Source organism: Bufo bufo, chromosome 6, assembly GCF_905171765.1.
Source record: "Bufo bufo chromosome 6, aBufBuf1.1, whole genome shotgun sequence".
Classification (NCBI taxonomy): Eukaryota; Metazoa; Chordata; class Amphibia; order Anura; family Bufonidae; genus Bufo; species Bufo bufo.
Genome location: NC_053394.1, coordinates 282,766,873 through 282,790,674, shown reverse-complemented (window position 1 = coordinate 282,790,674; position 23,802 = coordinate 282,766,873). Strand labels below are relative to the sequence as shown.

At 44.1% G+C, this 23,802-nt stretch overlaps 1 protein-coding gene across 1 annotated transcript in view; it reads right to left on the bottom strand.

Moving 5' to 3' along the window:
* Window positions 1-7,839, bottom strand: part of METTL2A (methyltransferase like 2A) — a 33,285-nt gene extending 25,446 nt beyond the window's left edge. Inside the window, exons 1-3 of the mRNA XM_040435630.1 lie at window positions 7,753-7,839; window positions 7,044-7,336; window positions 955-1,046 (exon numbers count right to left, since the gene is read on the bottom strand). Coding sequence (XP_040291564.1) covers window positions 955-1,046; window positions 7,044-7,291 — 340 coding nt within the window. The 5' untranslated portion in view covers window positions 7,292-7,336; window positions 7,753-7,839. The remainder of the gene's footprint in view (window positions 1-954; window positions 1,047-7,043; window positions 7,337-7,752) is intronic.
* Window positions 7,840-23,802: the final 15,963 nt, after the last annotated feature.

The following is a 23,802-nucleotide window of genomic DNA, read 5'->3' as shown; positions in this document are numbered from 1 at the left end:
CACCCCACGAGGTGAGATCTTGCGTGGAGCCCCAGAGCGAGGTCGATTGATGGTCATTTTGTGCTCCTTCCATTTTCGAACAATCGCACCAACAGTTGTCACCTTCTCTCCCAGCTTCTTGCTAATGGTTTTGTAGCCCATTCCAGCCTTGTGCAGGTCTACAATTTTGTCTCTGACATCCTTGGACAGCTCTTTGGTCTTTCCCATGTTGGAGAGTTTGGAGTCTGCTTGATTGATTGATTCTGTGGACAGGTGTCTTTTATACAGGTGACTAGTTAAGACAGGTGTCCTTAATGAGGGTGACTAATTGAGTAGAAGTGTCTAACCACTCTGTGGGAGCCAGAACTCTTAATGGTTGGTAGGGGTTCAAATACTTATTTCACTCAATGAAATGCAAATCAGTTGCTATCTTTTATTTAAAGTTATTTTTTCGATTTTCCTTTTGATGTGCTATCTGCCACTGTTACAATAAACCTACCATTGAAATGATACTGTTCTGAGACTTATCATTTCTTTGTCATTGGACAAACTTACAAAATCAGTGAGGGGTCAAATAATTATTTCCTCCACTGTAGCAGACCTTGGCGTCAGGATGTGTTTTTTAATGGTGGGCGTTAGTCATACAGCCGAGACCGGGAGCCACTTTTAATATTGCTAGAAAGGGGGAACGAAATAAAACGTCTTTAAAAACTCGTCGCCGGCGCTCCAGTTCCAGCGTCCTACGTCCTTCTCTGTTTCTGCTCCTGCTGGACCAGAGCGCCGGCGATGAGTTTTTAAAGACGTTTTATTCCGTTCCCCCTTTCTAGCAACATTAAAAGAGGCTCCCGGTCTTGGCTATATGACTAACGTTCACAGGAATGCATATAGCTGAGGCCTCTGGACATGGAGCCCACCATTATAAAACACATCCTGACGCCAACTCAGCCGATTGCAGCCCAGCACCCGCTATCTTACCTTGCTGCTCAGGTGGAAGCGGCTGGGAACTGTTTTCTAGCACTTTCTTTTGAGCGGCAGTTTCTTGCTCCTCAGACCACTGCACATTGTCCCTATAAGATAGAAAATGATGAGAAATACATAAAGGTCGTGCATTACAAGGCCGGCTGCATCCTTCGTAACCAGGAGATATAACAGATGCTTTTCGGTGAATACCTCAGGTTTGTCATTTTTGCAGGATGTCACCGCCATGGGCATTTCCTTATTATGCTAAGACTAGCGATACGGATTGTGTCAGGATGCGTTCTCGCACCATTTCACAATCAGGTTCGGTCAGTTTTGTCTGCATTTGCATTCAGGGTTTCAGTTTTTCCGCGCGGGTGCAATCAGTTTTGATAAGTTTTTCGCGCGCGTGAAAAAAAATTAAAATAAAATGAAGGTTTACAAACAATGTCTCCTAGCAACCATCAGTGAAAAGACATTGCACTCGGAATGAATCCAGATTACATAGAAACATAGAATGTGTCGGCAGATAAGAACCATTTGGCCCATCTAGTCTGCCCAATATACTGAATACTATGGATAGCCCCTGGCCCTATCTTATATGAAGGATGGCCTTATGCCTATCCCATGCATGCTTAAACCCCTTCACTGTATTTGCAGCTACCACTTCTGCAGGAAGGCTATTCCATGCATCCACTACTCTCTCAGTAAAGTAATACTTCCTTATATTACTTTTAAACCTTTGCCCCTCTAATTTAAAACTGTGTCCTCTTGTGGTAGTTTTTCTTCTTTTAAATATGCTCTCTTCCTTTACCGAGTTGATTCCCTTTATGTATTTAAAAGTTTCTATCATATCCCCTCTGTCTCTTCTTTCTTCCAAGCTATACATATTAAGGTCCTTTACCTTTCCTGGTAAGTTTTATCCTGCAATCCATGTACTAGTTTAGTAGCTCTTCTCTGAACTCTCTCTAGAGTATCTATATCCTTCTGGAGATATGGCCTCCAGTACTGCGCACAATACTCCAAGTGAGGTCTCACCAGTGTTCTGTACAGCGGCATAAGCACTTCACTCTTTCTACTGCTTATACCTCTCCCTATACATCCAAGCATTCTGCTGGCATTTCGTGCTGCTCTATTACATTGTCTTCCCACCTTTAAGTCTTCTGAAATAATTACTCCTAAATCCCTTTCCCCAGATACTGAGGTCAGGACTGTGTCAAATATTCTATATTCTGCCCTTGGGTTTTTACGCCCCAGGTGCATTATCTTGCACTTATCCACATTAAATTTCAGTTTCCAGAGTTCTGACCATTCTTCTAGTTTTCCTAAATCCTTTTCCATTTGGCGTTTCCCTCCAGGAACATCAACCCTGTTACATATCTTTGTGTCATCAGCAAAAAGACAAACCTTACCAGCGAGGCCTTTTGCAATATCACTTATGAAGATATTAAACAAAATTGGTCCCAGTACAGATCCCTGTGGAACCCCACTGGTAACATGACCTTGTTTTGAATGTTCTCCATTGACTACAACCCTCTGTTGTCTGTCACTCAGCCACTGCCTAATTCACTCAACAATATGGGAGTCCATGCTCAATGACTGCAGTTTATTGATAAGTCTTCTATGTGGGACAGTGTCAAAAGCCTTACTAAAATCTAGATATGCGATGTCTACTGCACCTCCACCGTCTATTATTTTAGTCACCCAGTCAAAAAAATCTATAAGATTTGTTTGACATGATCTCCCTGAAGTAAACCCATGTTGTTTTTCATCTTGCAATCCATGGGATTTTAGATGTTCCACAATCCTATCCTTTAATAGGGTTTCCATTAATTTGCCTACTATTGATGTCAGACTCACTGGTCTATAGTTGCTCGATTCCTCCCTACTACCTTTCTTGTGAATGGGCACGACATTTGCCAATTTCCAATCTTCCGGGACGACTCCTGTTACTAATGATTGGTTAAATAAATCTGTTAGCGGTTTTGCCAGCTCACCACTAAGCTCTTTTAATAATTTTGGGTGTATCTCATCAGGCCCCTGTGACTTATTTGTCTTCACCTTAGACAGCAAACTTAGAACATCTTCCTCTGTAAAGATACATGCATCAAACGATTTATTAGTCATTCTTTCTAGTGGAGGTCCTTCTCCTTTTTCTTTTGTAAAAACTGAACAGAAGTATTCATTAAGGCAGTCGGCTAGCCCTTTATTCTCTTCTACATACCTTCCGTCCTTTGTTTTTAATTTAGTTATTCCTTGTTTTAATTTCCTTTTTTCATTTATATATCTGAAGAATGTCTTATCCCCTTTTTTCATAGACTGAGCTAGTTTTTCTTCTGCCTGCGCTTTAGAAGTTCTTATAACTTGCTTGGCCTCTCTCTGCCTAATCTTGTAGATTTCCTTATCTTCATTGCTCTGGGTTTTTTTATAATTACAAAATGCTAGCTTTTTATTTTTAATGATTTGGGCCACTTCTGCTGAGTACCACAGTGGTCTCCTCCTTTTTTTGCTTTTACTGACAAGTCTAATGCAATTTTCTGTTGCCTTCAATAATGCACCTTTTAAGTAGTCCCATTTCTCCTGGACTCCATGTAATCCGTTCCAGTCTGATAAGGACTCATTTATGACTAATTTCATTTTTGAAAAGTCTGTTTTTCTAAAATCTAAAACTTTTGTTTTTGTGTGGTGGGACTCTTTCACAGTTCTTATATTAAACCACACTGACTGGTGATCACTAGATCCCAAGGTTTCGCCTACAATGACATCATATACCGAATCCCCGTTTGTGAATACCAAATCCAAAATGGCCTCCCTCCGGGTTGGCTCCTCAACCACTTGTTGTAGAGATAACCCCAGTAGGGAATTTAGAATATCTGTACTCCTGGTAGAACTTGCTATTTTGGTTTTCCAGTTTATATCTGGAAGATTGAAATCTCCCATAATGATAACTTCTCCTTTCATTGTCATTTTAGCTATTTCTTCAACTAGTAGATCATCTAGTTCTTTAACTTGACCAGGTGGTCTATATATCACACCTACACGAGTTACTGCATGGTTAGCAAACTGCAACGTAACCCAAACTGACTCTATGTTGGCCTCACCAACTTGTATTAGGTTAGATTTAATGCTATCTTTCACATACAGGGCCACTCCTCCTCCTTTCTTGCCTTCTCTGTCTCTTCTGTATAAAGAGTACCCTGGTATGGTTATGTCCCAGTCATTTCTTTCATTAAACCATGTCTCCGTAACAGCCACTAAATCTACATTCTCAGATGCCATTATTGACGCAAGTTCATTGATTTTTTTACCTAAACTGCGAGCATTTGTAGACAGGACTCTGAGCTTATCATTTCTTAACCTCTGTGCTTCTGACCTGTTCTGGCATTGTTTCGGGGGGCAATTGGACTCTTTTATTTTCACTCTTTTGCCCCCCCTTCCTAGTTTAAATACTCTTTCGCAAATTCTTGGAGTTGTTCACTAAGTACATTTGTTCCTTTGAGAGAAAGATGCAAACCATCTTTTTTGTACAGTTCCTTTCTATTCCAAGTAGAGCTATCATGAGAAACAAAGCCAAATCCTTGCTCTTGACACCATTTACCAAGCCATATGTTGAACTCCTTTATGCGCCTCTGCCTATCATTCTGAACATTATGCACAGGCAGAACTTCAGAAAATGAAATGGTGGATGCAAAATCCTGTACGTCATTACCAAGTGTGATAAAAGATTTTTTCACCTCTGACACTTCATTGCAAGCCAGGTCATTTGTCCCTAGATGGACAAGAACATCCACGTCCCCTTCCTGCTTTGCTTGCTTAACAATATTAATAATACGTCTTCTATCTCTTCTAGCAGTAGCCCCAGGGAGACATCTCACAAAACCATTTTCTTTAAGCTCCACACTTCTTATGATTGAATCACCCAGCAACAGCTGCTTCCTTTGAGACTTCACTTTATCTTTTTTGTTGCATACATTAGACATAGGAGTCGATGGTTTCTCACCCTCTGTGCTTGAGTCCATATCCATGTTGTCCTTACATTCTGAGAGTGCTGCAAATGAATTATGGAGAACCACCGACTGTGGGACATGTCTTCTATCCACCACTCTAAGACTTCCAGAACCTACATTAACCCATCTGCCATTTCTGGGGGTCCTCTGTGGCAGTGGCATTGCAGCAGTCCTAGCTGGAGTTTGTTTATCAGATAATTTAAATATTTCAGCTTTCAAAAATGCAATTTCCTGCTGCAGTAAGGAGAACTGTCTACAGATCTGACAGCATCCGAATCTCCAAAGAGTGGAACATGAAATAAATGCACAACAATTCCTGCACTGAACCAAGTCTGCCATTTTAAAGAGGAGAAAAAAATAAATAAAAAATTTGTAACTTTAAATCAAACAAATCAAACAAATCTTACCTTTTTTTTTTTTGTATTGTTTCCACCTTCCAGCCTACCTCCTGACTATCTCCTGCAATATCTCTTTACTAGTACTTAATGTAGTACTTGAAGCTAGTACTTGCAGCTAATGAACTAGGCCAGCTAATGAGTCTGTCTCTATATATACACACACTCCTTCCCAAACTCCTCCCACAGCAACAAATGTAACACCTTAGTGAGCTAGGCTACATCCGGATGCAATGTGTTTTTCACTGAAGCCCCATTCACTTCTACAGGGCCAGGGCTGCGTGAAAAACGCGAAATATAGAACATGCTGCTATTCTCATGCAACGCAGAACTGATGCATGTTAAAAAAAAAATAAACGCTCATGTACACGGACCCATTGAAATGAATGGGTCAGGATTCAGTGTGGGTGCTAAGCGTTCACATCACGCATCGCACCCAAGTGGGAAACATTCTCGTGTGAAAGGGGCCTAAAGGTCCAATTACACGGGCCGATCATCAAGACAACAATTGGGGAATGAGCGTTTGTAGGAATGTGCTGCCAATCATCCAACAAATGAGCAAACCTTTTCCAGCGGGTGATTGCATGTTTCAGTGGGCACCTAAAATGGGCAGCAGAGCCTTCAGTGTAAACAGGGATCTGCTGCCCACAACCAAAGAATCTGTATGGACACAAGTGATCACTGTAGTAATCGTTCATCCACATAGAGAGAAGATGATTCCAGTATTCCCCTCTACTCAGGGATCAGGTAATAAGGACACCCAGAATTCTAGATATAGCTCCCCGGCTATCCAGTGGCATCACTGGGGAAAGATAGCCGCACCTGCAGTGCACACAAATGAATGGGAAATGTGGGGTCATTTATCAAACTGGTGTAAAGAAGAGCTGGCTTAGTTGCCCGTAGCATTCAGATTCCAACTTTCAAAAATGAAAGGAAGAATTTGATTGGGCCACTAAACCAGTTCTACTTTACACCAGTTTGATATATGACCCCAATGGTTGAGTAGAATCCCAGATCAAGCAATGCTCTTTACAGGGGGCGCTAAACATAAGGGATGTGCTCAGTAGATAAGGCTGCTTTCACACTAGCGTTATTCTTTTCCGGTAAAGGGTCCTAATACCGGAAAAAACGCTTCCATTTTATCCCAATGCATTCTGAATGGAAAGCGTTCCGTCCCTTGTACGGTATTTGTCCAGACAAAATACTGCAGCTTGATGCAGTATTTTTTCTGGCCAAAATTCCAGGAACACTACCGCACTTGCCAGGTCCTGCATTAATTTCCATTGAAATGTATTAATGCCAGATCCGGTACCTAGTGTTCCGGAAATTGCCACATCACCAGATCCGGCTTTCCGGTCTCGCATGCGCAGTTCTTTCTAGCTTTAAAAAAATTTTTAATACCAGATCTGTTATTCCAGATGATGCCGGAAAGACGTATCCAGTATTCCAATGAATAAGTACAATGGATCTGTAACCGGATCCAGAAAAAAACAACATCCGTTTGCATACGGATTTCCGGATACGGCAACGGAACTGCCTGCCGGATTCTAACAACACTAGTGTGAAAGTACCCTAAAACACTTTTTAGAGGAGATTAGAAGAAAATGTCACCATGACTGTACTCTTAATTTACAAATGTCACTGCTGACAATGCCCAGTCTGACCACCGCTCGCAATATCTGTGCCCCTCATTACTGGCTCTTACCAGGCATTATGTTGGAAAACCTGACTCGGATCCTTCAGGTGCCGGTTACCGAACTGCGGCCTTTTCCCGTCCATGACGGAACCGGTAGTGGCAGCTGTTGCCGCGGAGACGAGGAACGCTCTAGTGAAAGACCAATCAGCTGCAGGCAAAAGGCGGGACCAATAAAGTGCAAGCCAATCGTAGGTCAAGCCACGCCCCCACAGGAAGCGGAAGTGCTGGCCGCGCACACGTGTGACCAATGGGAGCATGAACGCGGTTTAGTTTAGAGGAGCTCGCGACGTCTCAACGGCGACCTGCAGGTTGTGACAGAACCGCACGTTAACGCACAATTATCGCGAAAATACTTTCAGAAATAAATGCTAACGTATTTTGAAATTGACTGAAGGTGTAAGGATGAGCGATCAATTGTAGAGTGAAAGATCAGTAGTCTAGCTAATGAGGGGGGACTACAATTCCCGATATGCCCTGGGACTATAGTCTGTTGGGGGTTGTAGTTTCCTAGCCCCTCTGGAAACATAGGTTGGATCAGTGTTCAGAGCATGCTGGGAGCTGTCAGCTGCAAAAGCTTCAGCAGATTGGTAATAATGATTTCGTTTTTAATGGATGATCCCTTTAAACGCCTGCTATATAGTACTAATCCACTCTGAGCATTTATTACATATGTGAAATCCCACAGCAGCCTAGACAATGCTTCATGTAATGACAGTACCTTGTACAATACATAGGGCGCGCTGCGCATCATCAGACTCCTCATCGACCTTCTGCAGAAGTATGGGCTGACAGAACAGGAGGAGATGGGGGAGGGGTGGAGAGAAGAAGGACGTCTCAGCTGTTCACGAGAGCACCAGCACTCCAGCTGCTGAGAAACCACAACCCCCAGCATGCAACATGCTCGGCTGTTCTAACTCCCATAGAAGTGAATGGGACATGATGGGAGTTGTAGTTTCAGAACAGCTGCGGTGCCGGAAGTTGCTGATCCCTGCACTAGAGGGTGGCAGCAGGATATACTTTGTAGTATTCTGTATCATTTGTAAGCAAAACCATGGAATGGAACAACCGGCAGAGAAAAAATATAGTGCAGGGATTAGGGATCGACCGATATTGATTTTTTAGGGCCGATACCGATAATTTGTGAACTTTCAGGCCGATAGCCGATAATTTATACTGATATTCTGGGAATTTTCATTTTTGAGAAAAAAAAAAAATTCCTACACAAATCTGCTGAAAATTAATGTTTATTGTTAATGTGTATTTTTTTGTTTATTGTTAATGTGTATTTTTTTTATAAGTCTTTTTCATTTATACTTAATATTTTTGTGGGGTTTTTTTACTAACTTTTAGCCCCCTTAGGGACTAGAACCCTTGTCCTATTCCCCCTGATAGATCTCTATCAGGGTGAATAGGAGCTCACACTGTCCCTGCTCCTCTGTGCTTTGTGCACACAGCAGCATGGAGCTTACCATGGCAGCCAGGGCTTCAATAGCGTCCTGGCTGCCATGGTAACTGATCGGAGCCCCAGGATTACACAGCTGGGGCTCCGATCGGAGGAGCAGGGGAGAGGGGATCCTGTGGCCACTGCCACCAATGAGTAATACTGGGTGGGGGGGGGGCGCACTGCGCCACCAATGATTAATACTGGGGGGCTTGGGGGGGGCGCACTGCGCCACCAATGAAGATAAGCCTTTCATTCATTCATATACAGGAGGCGGGAGCTGGCTGCAGAATCACATAGCCGGCTCCTGACCTCTATGAGCGGTAGCTGCGATCCGCGGCACCTGAGGAGTTAACTACCGCGGATCGCAGCTATCGCTCATAGAGGTCGGGAGCCGGCTATGTGATTCTGCAGCCAGCTCCCGCCTCCTGTATATGAATGAATGAAAGGCTTATCTTCATTGGTGGCGCAGCGGCCACAGCCCCTCCCCTCCTCTTGTCTTCCGTCCTGTCATTGGCGGCAGCGGCAGCAGCATCACAGGGGGAGGACACTGCTTCCTTCTCCCCTGTGCTGCGGAGGGAACACAGAGAGCACTGAGAGCAGCGCGTTCTGTGTTCCCAATACGTTATCGGTATATCGGCAAAATAAATGCCGATACCGATAACGGTCAAAATCCTCAATATCGGCCGATAATATCGGCCAAACCGATAATCGGTCGATCCCTAGCAGGGATGGCCCTCCAGCTGTTGTAAAACTACAACTTCCAGCATGCCCAGCTGTAGGCCAGGGATGCCCAACCTGGTGCCCTCCAGCTGTTGCAAAACTACAACTCCCAGCATGCCTGGACAGCCTACAGCAGAGCATGGTGGGAGTTGTAGTTTTACAACAGCTGGAGAGCCACAGGTTGAGTATCCCTGCTGTTGAAGCCTGGGCATGCTGGGAGTTGTAGTTTTGCAACAGCTGGAGAGCCGCAGGTTGGCCATCCCTGATACAGTGGAAAGACTTGCACCCAGGGGCGTAGCTATAGGGGGTGCAGAGGTAGCAGTCGCTACCGGGACCAGGAGCCTGAGGGGGCCAAAGACCCTTGTGCTGCATAAGAAGACACCGGTATTATAGAAAGTGCTTGCTGGTCAAGTTACACCCTGGCTGGAGGGAAGGGGTTAGGTCAAGAATTTGCCATGGGGGGGGGTACCGTTTTAAATTTTTGCCATGGACGGCACAAAGGTTTGTGCTTCCCTGCCCCTGGCCACAAAGCACTGAGGGAAGGGGGGCCCAAGCTGAACTCTTGCACCAGGGCCCATGAGCCTTTAGCTACACCCCTGCTGGCACCTCTGTGTTTTGTACCCGCGTATGGCTTATAAATACTGATCAGAATACTACCCCCAGAGGAAGGCTTTGCCAAAACATGCGTTGGGGTGTGCCGTTCTCCGGAGGGTATCAAACTCTGATGGGTATGTAATTATTACACTTTGTTCACTGGTTGCTTATTTGTGCAGGAGTCAGTTTTGTAGAAGTTTGTCCTGGCATTTGCTCTGAATCGGGCAACTTTTTGCTTAGTTACTTTGCACAAAATTGCTTCTAATATCTATAGGCAATTATATGTATATGGTATTATCATATTGTCATACCACCCCTCAGGGGAACCGCACTTCATCATTTTTTGTGGGGTTTTTTTCATCTCTTTTAGGCCTCATGCACACGGCTGTTGTTTTGGTCCGCATCCAAGCCGCAGTTTTGGCGGCTCGGATGCGGACCCAATCACTTCAAAAGTATCCGTTGCTCCGTTCCGTGGCCCCACAAAAAAATATAACATATCCTATTCTTGTCCACGCTTTGCGGACAAGAATAGGCAGTTATATTAAAGGCTGTCCGTGCTGTTCCGCAAATTGCGGAACGCGCACGGACACCATCCGTGTTTTGTGGATCCGCGATGTGCGGACCACAAAACACACCACAGTCGTGTGCATGTAGCCTTAATCACGTTAATGTCACATATATTTATTTAATAAAGATTGTTCATTTTTGAGCTGTAGAGACCAGTGATGGCCAGTTCGCAGTGTTCGCCAGCGAACACATGTGGGCTGCCATCTTTAGTAAGGTTAGACTCACCCGTCCGGCGATGCACAGGTGTGCCTGTGCCGCGAGCCGGTCTGAAATCAAATGCACTCACCGGGAGCAGGCAATTCCGAGAACAGCCACCGGGGGCCTTCATCGGGCTGTTCTCGGAACTGCCTGCTCCCAGTTACCGCATTTGATTTCAGACCGGCTCGCGGCACAGGTAAGGACTTACCTGTGCATCGCCAGATGGGTGAGTCTAACCTTACTAAAGATGGCAGCACGCATGTGTTCGCTGCCGAACACTGCGAACTGACTATCACTGGTAGAGACTCGGCCATTTTTTGTAGGTAGTTGTAGGGGTTTGGATACTTTTTTCATTACATCTTTATGCTCAGATTTGTATTTTTTGATGTGTAACCTATTTATGATCACCTTTACTGTTTGAAAGTGGCCGCTGGGACCCCCAGTCATTGTGAGAATGGGGTCCTATGTAACCCTTCATAAATGGAGTGGCAGTTGAGCATCTTTTTTAGGACTGCTAGAGATAGCTATACTCAGCTTACTTTCGTCTGCTGACCATTCCCTCTAAGGCTAGGTTCACATGGCTTCTGGTACTTAGACATTGATGGCCTGTCCTCAGAATAGGTCATCAAAATCAGATTGGTGGGCGTCCAACACCCCTTTCTCCCACTGACTTACAGTGAGCTGAACTGTAAGACAATAAAGTTAGAGTATTTCTCAGTGATACCTATGTGCGTGTCATTCCTTTGCTGCTGAGAAATATTCTCCTGATGTCAGTAGGGTCAAACCAAGGTGTTCTAGAGGTCCAGGAAGGTCCAAATCCTTTCAGAAACCACCCCAAAATTACCCCATTTTAGAAACTACACCCCTCAAGGTAGACAAAACTGATTTTACAAACTTTGTTAACCCTTTAGGTGTTCCACAAGAATTAATGGAAAATAGAGATAACATTTCAAAATTTCACTTTTTTGGCAGATTTTCCATTTGAATCCATTTTTTCCAGTTACAAAGCAAGGGTTAACAGCCAAACAAAACTCAATATTTATGGCCCTGATTCTGCAGTTTACAGAAACACCCCATATGTGGTCGTAAACTACTGTACGGGCACACGGCAGGGCGCAAAAGGAAAGGAACGCCATACGGTTTTTGGAAGGCAGATTTTGCTGGACTGGTTTTTTGACACCATGTCCCATTCGAAGCCCCCCTGATGCACCCCTAGAGTAGAAACTCCAAAAAAGTGACCCCATTTTGGAAACTACGGGATAAGGTGGCAGTTTTGTTGGTACTATTTTAGGGTGCATATGATTTTTGGTTGCCTAGGGGTGGGCGATATGGCCTAAAATCTATATTGCGATATAATTTTAAGCATATGCGATATATATCGCGATATATTGTTTTCTATATTTGGGGGGGTGTTTAAACTTTGTTTTTTTATATACTTTTTATTTAATAACTATTAGCCTCTTTAAGGGCTAGAACCCTTGTCATTTTCACCCTAATAGTTCTATTAGGGTGAATAGGACTTTACACTCTCCCTGCTGCCCTGTGCTTTGTGCACACAAGCAGGGAGCTGACCATGGCAGCCAGCCTCTGATCCGCCCCCCAGCCTCTGATCCTCCCCCCAGCCTCTCATGTGCCCCCCATCCCCTGATCCGCCCCCAGCCTCTGATCAGCCACCCAGCCTCTCATGTGCCCCCCAGCCTCTCCCTCTTATCAGCCCCCTCTGGTAACTCAAAAGCACCCCCCCCCTCCCTCCCCTGTATTAATCATTGGTGGCAGTGGCCACAGGGTCCCCCTCCCCCCCCCCATCATTGGTGGCAGTGGGCAGTTCCGATCGGAGTCCCAGCAGTGTATGCTGGGGCTCCGATCGGTTACCATGGCAGCCTGGACGCTACTGAAGTCCTGGCTGCCATGGTATGTTAGTGAGCAGCATTATACTCACGTGCGCCGTGGCCGCCGGGCGCTCCTTCTTCTCATAGGTCTGTGCGGCGCATTGCTAATGCTATAAGCATTAGCAATGCGCCGCACAGACAGAAAAAAAAAAATGATTTTTTAGTGTCTCCACATTCTGAAAGCCATAGTTTTATTTATTTTTTGGGCGAATGTCTTGTGTAGGGGCTCATTTTTTTCGGGATGATATGACTGTTTGATTGGTACTATTTTGTGGTGCGTATGACATTTTGATTGCTTGCTATTACACTTTTTGTGATGTAAGGTGACAAAAAATGGCTTTTTTTACACAGTTTTTTTTTTTTTTTTTACAGTGTTCACCTGAGAGGTTAGGTCATGTGATATTTTTATAGAGCAGGTTCTTACGGATGCGGCGATACCTAATATGTCTACTTTTTTATTTATTTATGTAAGTTTTACACAATGATTTCTTTTTTGAAACAAAAAAAAATCATGTTTTAGTGTCTCTATAGTCTGAGAGCCATAGATTTTTCAGTTTTTGGGCGATTATCTTAGGTAGGGTATGATTTTTGCGGGATGAGATTACCGTTTGATTGGCACTATTTTGGGGTGCGTATGACTGTTTGATCGCTTGCTATTACACTTTTTGTGATGTAAGGTGACAAAAAATTGCTTTTTTTTTACACAGTTCATATTAAAAAAAATTTTTTAGGGTGTTCACCTGAGGGGTTAGGTCATGTAATATTTTTATAGAGCAGGTTCTTACGGACGCGGCGATACCTTATATATCTACTTTTTTCATTTACTTAAGATTTACACAATAACAGCATTTTTTAAACAAAAAGAATGATGTTTTAGTGTGTCCGTATTCTGAGCCATAGTTTTTTTAATTTTTTTGGCTTAGGTAGGGGCTCATTTTTTGCGGGATGAGGTGACGGTTAGATTGGTTCTATTTTGGGGGGCATACTTTTGGGGGGCATATTTTTATTACTTTTACTTTATAATATTAATTTTATTAAAAACACTTTTTTTTCTTTACTTTATTTCTGATGTTCACTTTTGGGGGTCTGATCCACTCTGCAATGCATTACAATACATTTTTATTGTAATGCATTGCCTGTTCGTGTACTACAGTGAGTAGTACACAAACAGGTTGCCTAGGAGACCCAGCCTGAGGCTGGATCTCCTCGGCTCCCGTAGAAGGCAGGTCCCGATGCCGTGCAAGGCATTGGGCAGCCTCTGCACGGCATCGGGCTGCCTTCTGAGACATTGAGTCCCCGCCACAGCAGCTGGGGACTCGATGCGATCACTCAAACACAAACCCCTTCTATGCTGCGGTCAGCGGCATAGAAGGGGTTAATGCGCAGCGATCGCCGATACGGGGGGTCACAGGATCCCCCCCCGGCATTGACCCAGGGTGCCTGCTGATTGATTTCAGCAGGCACCAAGTTCCGATCACCGCCCGCGCAAGTTCCGATCACCGCCCGCCACGCGGCGGTGATCGGAAATACACAGGGCGTGCAGGTATGCCCTGTGTCCTTAAGTACCGGGACATCAGGGCGCCCTATGTTCCCAAGAGGTTAATGCACTTGGGTACGCAAATCATCAAGAGCCGCTGCTGGCAGCTCCCTCTGCAATTGCCAAAGAATGACGTCCCAAATGTGCTGGACACGCAGCAGGCAATGGTAGCACGTTTACGCTACTCAGGCTGCACACACAAGCAACATGCGGCCTGGCATCTTGTTAAAAAACAGCTCTTGGGATACTTCAGAGAAATGGCCGCACCACTGGTTCTAAGCCCAAATCAATGTAACGTCAAGCTGTTACTGTACCCGAAATGAAGATTAGAGGGGACGGCTACCATACCAATGTATGTACCAAGGATCAATGCTAAAATTAAACAATAACTATAAACCTGGGGGATACTGCATAATTCGGGGAAGGGTTAGATATAGCAGTGGCCACTTCACCGTACGATGTCACCTAGACCTAGAAGATTTCCCTTTATATTGGAGTGCTCCGCTGGGGTCCGTGCCTGTAAGAAGAAAGCAGACCGTGGATCAGCGCCCCACCCGCCCTCTCTTAATTTTTGTCACAATGTTTTTTAGTGGGAGTTTGTCGCCCAGCTAATGCTGGGTGGACTGGTGGTTATGTTTTCTGGAGTTTAATAGTTGATTTTATTATTAGATTAATTTTAATTCATTTATGCTAATTTATTTTTTTATGCCAATGTTTTTATTATAGATTATCCTTAATAAACATTGCGGCCATATAATTCCACATTGAAAAGTGTCTGTGTATTTATTTATTTAATGTTGGTTAATGACTATGTGACTTGGGCAACCATGAAAGGGGCCTAAAAGCGAATTGCTACGATATGCCACCAGTGTCAGATAGGTGGGGGTCTCACCTCTGGTACCTGCACCTATCTCCAGAACGGGAACCCCAAAGTGAGCAGGGACCAGGTGCCCCCCCCATTAATTTCTTTTTAAGAATGTTCCAAGCAGTTGTTTTGGCCACGCCTAATGTTTTTGCTATCTCTCTGATGGGTTTGTTTTGTTTTTTTCAGCCTAATGATGGCTTGCTTCACTGATAGTGACAGCTCTTTGGATCTCATCTTGAGAGTTGACAGCAACAGATTCCAAATGCAAATAGCACACTTGAAATGAACTCTGGACCTTTTATCTGCTCATTGTAATTGGGATAATGAGGGAATAACAGACACCTGGCCATAGAACAGCTGAGAAGCCAATTGTCCCATTACTTTTGGTCCCTTAACAAGAGGGAGGCACATATGCAAACTGTTGTAATTCCTACACCGTTCACCTGATTTGGATGTAAATACCCTCAAATTAAAGCTGACAGTCTGCAGTTAAAGCACATCTTGTTTGTTTCATTTCAAATCCATTGTGGTGGTGTATAGAGCCCAAAATGTTAGAATTGCGTTGATGTCCCAATATTTATGGACCTGACTGTAGGTGGATACATTGGCCTGAGTTTCTTTCTATGGCCTATCTTAACGTTTCTAGAATTTTATAGGGGTGCAGCCCTTCTGATTTAGAGTTTGGTGGAATTCTTAGTGCCTGGATCCCTCCAAGGAGTCACCAACTGTGCCCACCCTCTCCTTTCACTAGACCTGTCCTGACATTTAATTACAGGTGTAAGCACAGTTTGAGGTAGAGAAATGTGGCACTCTGAAAGTCTCAGCAACAACCGCCATCATGACCATCACCAAAATGTCATAATTCAGTAACTGAAAGTGGTTAGTACGATCCTGTTGAAACCTCTACTCTTTAATGGCAGGACTGAAAATAATCCCACCAGACTGTCACTGTAAGTGCGGACCCATTCATTTCAATGGGGCCGCAAAAGATGTGGACGGCACACCGTTCTGCGGCCCTGCAAAAAATATAGAACATGTCCTATTCTTGTCCGCAACAAGAGCAAGTGGACAAAAATAGGCATTCTCTATATAGCGCCATCTATGTGAAGTCTGCAAAATGCAGAACACACACGGCTGGTATCCGTGTTTTGCGGATCCGCAAAACACTTACGGACCTGTGAATGTACCCTAAAGGGTTTCTCCAGGACTTTGAAATGGATGGCCTTTTCCTACCAAAGACAACCAGGGTTTGGTGGGGGTCAGAACTGTGGCACCTGCATTACAGCAGCTAGTCCATATACGTGACTGTTCTGAGCTCTTGCTACAATTGATCAGTGTAGGCAGAAGCTGACAGACTGGAGTCCATGCCTATATCATTTACCACAAATATGTGTGGGTGGAATACCCCCTTAACCTTCTTAGGCTACTTTCACACTAGCGTTCTGCTGTCCGCTCGTGAGTTCCGTTTGAAGGGGCTCACGAGCGGAGCAGAACGCTTCCGTCCAGCCCTGATGCAGTCTGAATGGATGCGGATCCGCTCAGACTGCATCAGTCTGGCGGCGTTCAGCCTCCGCTCCGCTCGCCTCCGCACGGCCAGGCGGACAGCTGAACGCTGCTTGCAGCGTTCGGGTGTCCGCCTGGCCGTGCGGAGGCGTGCGGATCCGTCCAGACTTACAATGTAAGTCAATGGGAACGGATCCGCTTGAAGATGACACCATATGGCTCAATCTTCAAGCGGATCCGTCCCCCATTGACTTTACATTGAAAGTCTGAACGGATCCGCTCAGGCTAATTTCTCACTTAGAAATTTTTCTAAGTTATTAATGCAGACGGATCCGTACTGAACGGAGCCTCCGTCTGCATTAATATGATCGGATCCGTTCAGAACGGATCCGATCAAGCGCAAGTGTGAAAGTAGCCTTACATGGTACAATTTTTTTTCTAGGGAACCATTTCCAATCACATCAATTTAAAGTGCATTTGTCATCAGAACTCAGGCTCAGGCAAGATGACCGCCCCAATAATCATGTTCAGGAAATCTGCAATAACAAAATAAAAACAGATTAGAAAAAAGGACGTGTCACTATCTAGTTTTAAAAGCCAGATAAAATTTTGGGGACACGTTTCCTTTAACATTGCTATATTCGTTGATCTCCAACATATGGCTCTCCACAGCCTGCAGTTGTCAAGGCATGCTCGGAGTTGTAGTTTTGCAACAGCTGGAGACCCACAGGTTGGAGATCATAATCATCATAAAAGTCTGGGAATTTAAATCATGTAAACCTAGCCCTGATACACACAAGTTAAATAGCAAAACATGGCACATGGAGCTGTTAATATGACAGAAGCACACCTAAAGGACTGGCATAGTCTGAGTTGTACCCACACTGGCACACATGATGCCCACACACGTTATTTACAGATTTCAGCGTTTCCATGGAACCCTGCGCTTTCTGCATTAACAGATTTATTTAAAACCTCCTGCAGATTTGAAGAAAGAGAGGAGGTGGATGCTGGCAGATAAAGTGGTACACAGATCTCCAGGTCCAGCAAATTTAAAGGGGCTATGCCATGTTCGATTTAAAATCAGAAACAATATAGAACATGACAATGTAACAAAGCTAGAACTAGCCCCGTACCTCGCATGAATCCAGAGATGTTCCTTTATTTGCTCCAGTTGCTATGCTAGTGTTCTATTTGCTGCTGCTCTCTCCCTGTAACTGTCACAGTAAATCTAGCTGGTGGTAGTTGAAGGAAGGAACTGAGCATGTGCGACCACCTCAGTAGGTGGACATGCACATTACTATACAGATTAAATACCAGGCCATTAAAATGGAGCAATCAGAATATCCCAAAACTGGAGCTAGAATGGGCAGAGTGTGGACCCACCGTTCCAACTAACCGGTTTGACTTTGGATTTGTCCTAAGGGCGTTATCCTTGCGATCTAGTTTTCACCATTTAACCCTTATACAGGGATCTGACTGGTGCTGCTGGGGACCCATCAAGCTGCTACCTCTTGGAGTAGTCCCAGTGTAGTTGGCAGCTGATCCATAGAGGTCAGGGACACTGGTGCAAAGCATGAGGGGGTCAGGCAATAGTCATAGTCGGTAACCATGCCGAGGTCAGGGCAGGCAGAGTTGGTGCAGTTCCGTAAAACAACCAGAGGTCAATGCAGACAGCAAAGGGTCAGTACAATAGACAGGCTAAGGCAAGGGCAGGCAGCGGATAATCAGAGTAGGTTTAACTGGCAGAAGATCGGACATGGGCAGTAGTAGTACCCCAGAGCGGGCACTACCATTCCTACAACCTGCTACTATCTTAAATGCCTAACCAATGTGTGACATTACCATGCCTTTCCATGTCTGTTGATTAGGTGCTATGTAACTGTTATGTATTGTATTTCATGTACTGTGCCTGTGCCTGGTTGTCCAGCAGGTGGCAGTGTAACTGGCAGAGAGTACCTTTAGATAGAATGGAACTTACCATTCCATTCTCTCCTTTTTGGGCAGTAGTGGGCTAGTACCACTTCTTACCAAGGTAAAGGTTGCAGTAAGCTATAGTTGGTTGGAGAGAGAGAGTGAGTCAGTAGTGTTGAGCGAACTTGTGTTTTCAAGTTCGGCGAACAAGGTTTGGGTTATCTAAGAATTCCGTTATGGATAACTTATTGTCCATGGTAGTGGAATCCATTATGAAATTCTTAGATAATCCGAACCTGAACCTTGTACGCCGAACTTGAAAACACAAGTTCACTCATCCCTATGAGGCAGCATGGTGTGGTGAGGGAGCGTTTTCCCCTCACTACTGCAGGAGCTTTGGGAAAGTAGCTCAGAGAGCAGCCCATTCCTGATATATAAAAGGACTTAATACCTCTGAGATGTTAAACAGAGCCCATTCAGGGCCTCATTCTTTACCAAGTCTGGACTCTGTTTACTCCACCAACTACAGCTACTTTGTTGCTACGAAGCCTAACCCCAGGGAGCGACAGTATACAGGTAGGAGCACCGTGACACAAATTATTAAGGCCGCATCACCACTCTGCATTCCTAAACACTGGGACCCGATCGACCCTGGAGGGCAGCCCGTTGCACAGTCAGAACAGCACACTTTCACTGGTAAACTAGGAATCTAATTTCAGGCAAGGGGTGAGAGGGCAGTCCAGCATTTTATAGCATCGGGCATACTAAAGCTCCATTCACACGTCCGCAACCTGTTTTGCGGATACACGGGGCCGCGGGTCCGCAAAACACGGAAAGCGGCAATGTGCGTTCCGCATTTTGCGGACCGCACATTGCCGGTACTAATAGAATATCCCTGTTCTTGTCCGCAATTGCGGACAAGAATAGGATATGTTCTATTTTTCTGCGGAACGGAAGTGCGGACCCGGAAGTGCGGGTCTGCAATTCAGTGTCTGGGCAGCACGATGTGCTGACCCATAGAAATGAATAAGTCCGCAATTCCGTTCCGCAAAATGCGGAACGAAATTGCGGACGTGTGAATTGAGCCTTAGTCTCATGCATGTTGCATGCTATTCCAATTCATAGGAACCATGCAAAAGACTCAGGACCTGGCCCCCAGTGGTAACTATAGAGCCAGTCATCTTTCAGTAGAATTGCCCAGGGGGTATTTGAGTATGGTAAGCATATTGTGGCTGTGTAAAACAAGTGTGAACAGCACTCAATATCACACAAGTAGATTTTTTATCATTTTGGATGAGCAAGAGAAAGTAAATGTGATGGTCATCATTAAATGACAATGTAACCTCCCAACATTTCATTCCCATAAATACAGATGAATAGTTGTAAAATAAGACAAAGACAGTTGTTCTTTAATGTGAATTGTTTTAATTTGCAACAGTGCCATTGTGTGAAAAAAAATAACATCTTACAAACCATATTTAACATTACAACAATCTAATTGTCTGACAGTTCACTATTAAAAAAGAGGGTTCTCTAACCCCAGAAGCAGAGCCACTCTTGTCTATGGGCTGTGTTTAATATTGTAGCTCAGCTCTATTTAACTGGATGGGGGCTAGATGCAATACCAAGCACTGCCTTACACAAGAGGGGTGCTGTTTATCCGAAAAAAAGAAAAACAATTTTTTTTTTTTTTTTTACATTTCTGACGACCCCTTTAAATAACCATTTTCACTCTGCTACACCCATATGTCACTTACACATAGATGAAAATCAGTGATCCGGTAGGGTTTTTTTTTCTATACGACAGACCCATTATCCATGTCTGAAGATCTGAAATGGTTGGCATGTGATTATAAACTATAACACTGTGAACTGAGAATTAGGGCTCATGCAAACTAACTTATTTTTTTCCACATCGGATGCAGACCTGTTTACTTCAATGGTGCCACAAAAGATGCGGACAGCACTCTGTGTGCTGTCCACATCTGTTTGTCCATTCTGAGGGATCTGCAAAAATTAAGAACATTTCCTATTCTTGTCCACATTACAGGCAAGGATAGGACTGTTGTATTATGGGCTGGACATTCCGTTCCGCGTGGCCGGTATCCGTGTTTTGCGGATTCACAATTTGTGGACCGCAAAACAGGCTACGGTCTTGTGCATGAGCCCTTAATGTAATTATCTGTTTCAACTAATAAGGCTAATGGGGTTTGGAAACCAAAAGGTTTACTTTTGGATGCTACCGGGCAAAGACATTAGTCCACGCCCGAATCAATGTGGGAATTACTTCTTGTATTGAGTTTGCTTCTCTGGCTTTCCATTTAAAGAAACTTTCCAGGCGGAACTGATAAACTGGGGTAAATTTATCAAAACTGGTGTAAAGGAAAGTGGCTTAGTTGCCAACAACCAATCAGATTCCCTTTATTTTTCAAAATGAAAGGTGGAAAAAGAAACGGAGGCAGTGTCTCTCGTGTAGTACCGCTAAGCTTCAGGGGTGCTCAATAAGCTGTTGGAGTTACTGCCCCTGCTTCGTTGTGAATAGTCTCCACCACTATATAGGCCTGTTGCTTGAGGAACTTTGCCGCAAATAGGTCTCCTCAGCTGTACTGCTGCCATTGTCCTCACCCGGTTTGCGCTTGAATCGGTGTCCGGGGTATTCACAGTGATATGTAAAAAAATATGGAAAGAAGGAGGACGCTGTTACAGTGACCTGATAAAGGAGGCTATTTGCCGCTGAAACGCGTTGTCTTTAAGTGTATTAATAAAAGAACAAGACTTGGATACAATCCTGATGATCTCCTGCGTTGGTAATAGCACAAATCTTTAGAAATCTTCCTTCTCTCTATTTTTCTACATATTACTGTTGATTTTGGCAGTTTTAACGCCCATTATTTGATATTCATCATCATATTGATATGTCAGGTTAGATTTTTTTCGGACATGGTCGATTGAAAATACAAATATATAGCATGACTGGCCAAATTTGACTCTGATTGGACAGGTTACTCTGGCATGTTCCGGGTGGGATCGTTTGTATGAAGTATCTCACGGAAGACTGGTTGCCCTCATTGCGCTGCGCTGCACTGCACAGGACACAGCACAGTACCAGTTTATTGCCTTTTTTTATCAGTTGGATACCCTTATTCTTTATACTTTTGTCTTTCCTTATTGATGGAAATATCTTGACTATCTTTATCCTAATGAATGCTATCTGTTTTTTAAATCCACAGTACAATTTTTGACCATCTTCAGTAGTAACCACGTTATGATGCGATAAAGCATTGCACGGTGTAGGTGAGTAACTCCCAGCAAGTGGCATGGCTGAAAGGGGATGCAGAGGGTGCAGCTGCAACTATCCTCTTTTCCCATAGATCATATTGTCACATAAAAGAACTATGGATGGCGTGGAGGTGCACTGACATAATACTGATGTACTTTTGCTCATTATAAAAATGAATCCTTTGAGGGTTGTCCCATCTGGACATTTATGGCAGATTCACAGGATATGCCATTAATGCCTGATATGTGCAGGTCCCAAATTATCTCAAGAATGGGCCACTTCATGAGCTCCCAGGAATGGAGAGGAAGCCACGCATGTATGGCTCTCACCACTCACTGGTGCAGTAAATGGGGGGATAATATTAAAACTTGGCTCTCAAAGGAACACCAAAGAATGTGTGAATGCTTGAAAATTTTTACAGTCCCTTTAAATAGCTCTTCCAATTTTGCGTAGTGAAAGAGTCTACAAAATTCTAATATACTTTGGGACTGTATAATTTCGAACACTTTTCTGGTATACAAAAGTCACAAATATGAGTGTAAGAGCTGTTTTGCACCAAAAATTGTGACTTATTGCACTTTGCCGCCACCCTCCCCACTTTTACAAAAAGTGGCTGGGTGGTTTTGGTTGGACGTGGGCCATAGGCAGGACCTCTGCAGCCCAACTAATTTAACAGTATATGTACTAGAAAACGGGCACATATTAGAGGACCAGAAATCTATGCCAGGTACCTTGCTGTCATAGATTTATTTTTCTGGTGCACGGAAATCACCCTCTGAATCTGGGGGTGTGGTTTAGTGGGCATAGGCGTGGCTTATAATGTCTGGCTTTTTGGGGTGAAGCAAGTGGCCACCCTAATCGTGCCGCCCAATGCAGGGCCTGGTCTAGCTGGTTTGTCATGTTTATTATATTTTATGCCAGGAAGCGGGCACAAATTATACCTAAATGTATGGACCTGCAGAGATCTGTCACAAATATTAAGAGGCTTGCACCTCTTACTAATGGTGGTGCATCTCACACCTGCGTAGCAGAGGTTATGACCGGCCTTCGAAACGCCAATCTTAATAAATGTCCCCCAGAGTATATTAGAAAATTGCAGGACGTTTCATTATACCTTTGATGTTTTATTTAAATAAATCCATTATACCTCTTTAATGTTCATAATGAATATACAGTAGAGTGATGATGTCATTGTATGTGGTGCTAGGTAAAGCTTTAGCCTTTTGACTTTTCTCATTATAACCTGGAAAAGAGACTTTATAAAAAAACCCTATAAAAATTGAATAAATGAGCTAATGCTTTCCCCTTGAAGCGCTTGTCTGGATTAACACAAGTACATGAGATCCTGCTACTAGATTAGATCAGGCTAGGCCAGACTATAGGTGTACCTAGCATCTCTTCATGTCTTACCAATTTATCCACTAATATACGTATAACCATATGAAGAAATGTACCAATAATGACCACTGAACATTTCTTCTTCATAGCCTCAAGGCAAATAGATTTAATTTACCGCAATGTAATTTGGCATTGTGAAGTTGTGATTTTATTGTTAGAGTTTGCATTTCTACAAATTGCAAGGTTCACATTTCTGCCTCCTGTAAGTACAATGATGAGAGTAGGTGTTGGCCAGGTGTGGCTATACGAGGTGGCATAATTGGGAACCAGTGCATGGTGTCGCTGCCACATAAGACAGTAGGATTGTAAATTGGATGTGGCGGTTGTGGGGGGCTGGTCAGTGCTCAGGAGCTACGCCTCTGTCTATATACACTCCTATTACATACATAATTAGGATTGTGTGCGAGTATGAGTGGGCTAGACTAACCGCGATGCTAGGGAGGGTCATCCCCGTCTCAGCCGGCCATTGGCTGCTCCGCCTGACACCGGATGTTTTTTTCAGCGGCGGTGCGGGGACCAGGAGCGGCGCAGGGAGCGGGGTAAGTATATTCCCTGTGAGGGGTTCAGCACATGGGGGTGCAGTTTATGGTATTGGATATCCCCTTTAAGGTGGGCTTGAGGGGCCCACTGGGTTCAAGAAAACCCCCTTTAATAACTTTCATCCACTGCATTGCAAACTAGACATACTGATGTGTGCTTGAGCTCCATATAGGACTGTACAACTCTACTATTGCGTATTCTGAGGTCACAAGTACTCCAAGATGAAGAAAACTTATTAGCACATCTGCAATTTTACAAGTTGTCCACTGGGTGGCATCATAATCAAAGACAGGAAATACAGTCAGGAGTACAGCTTCCT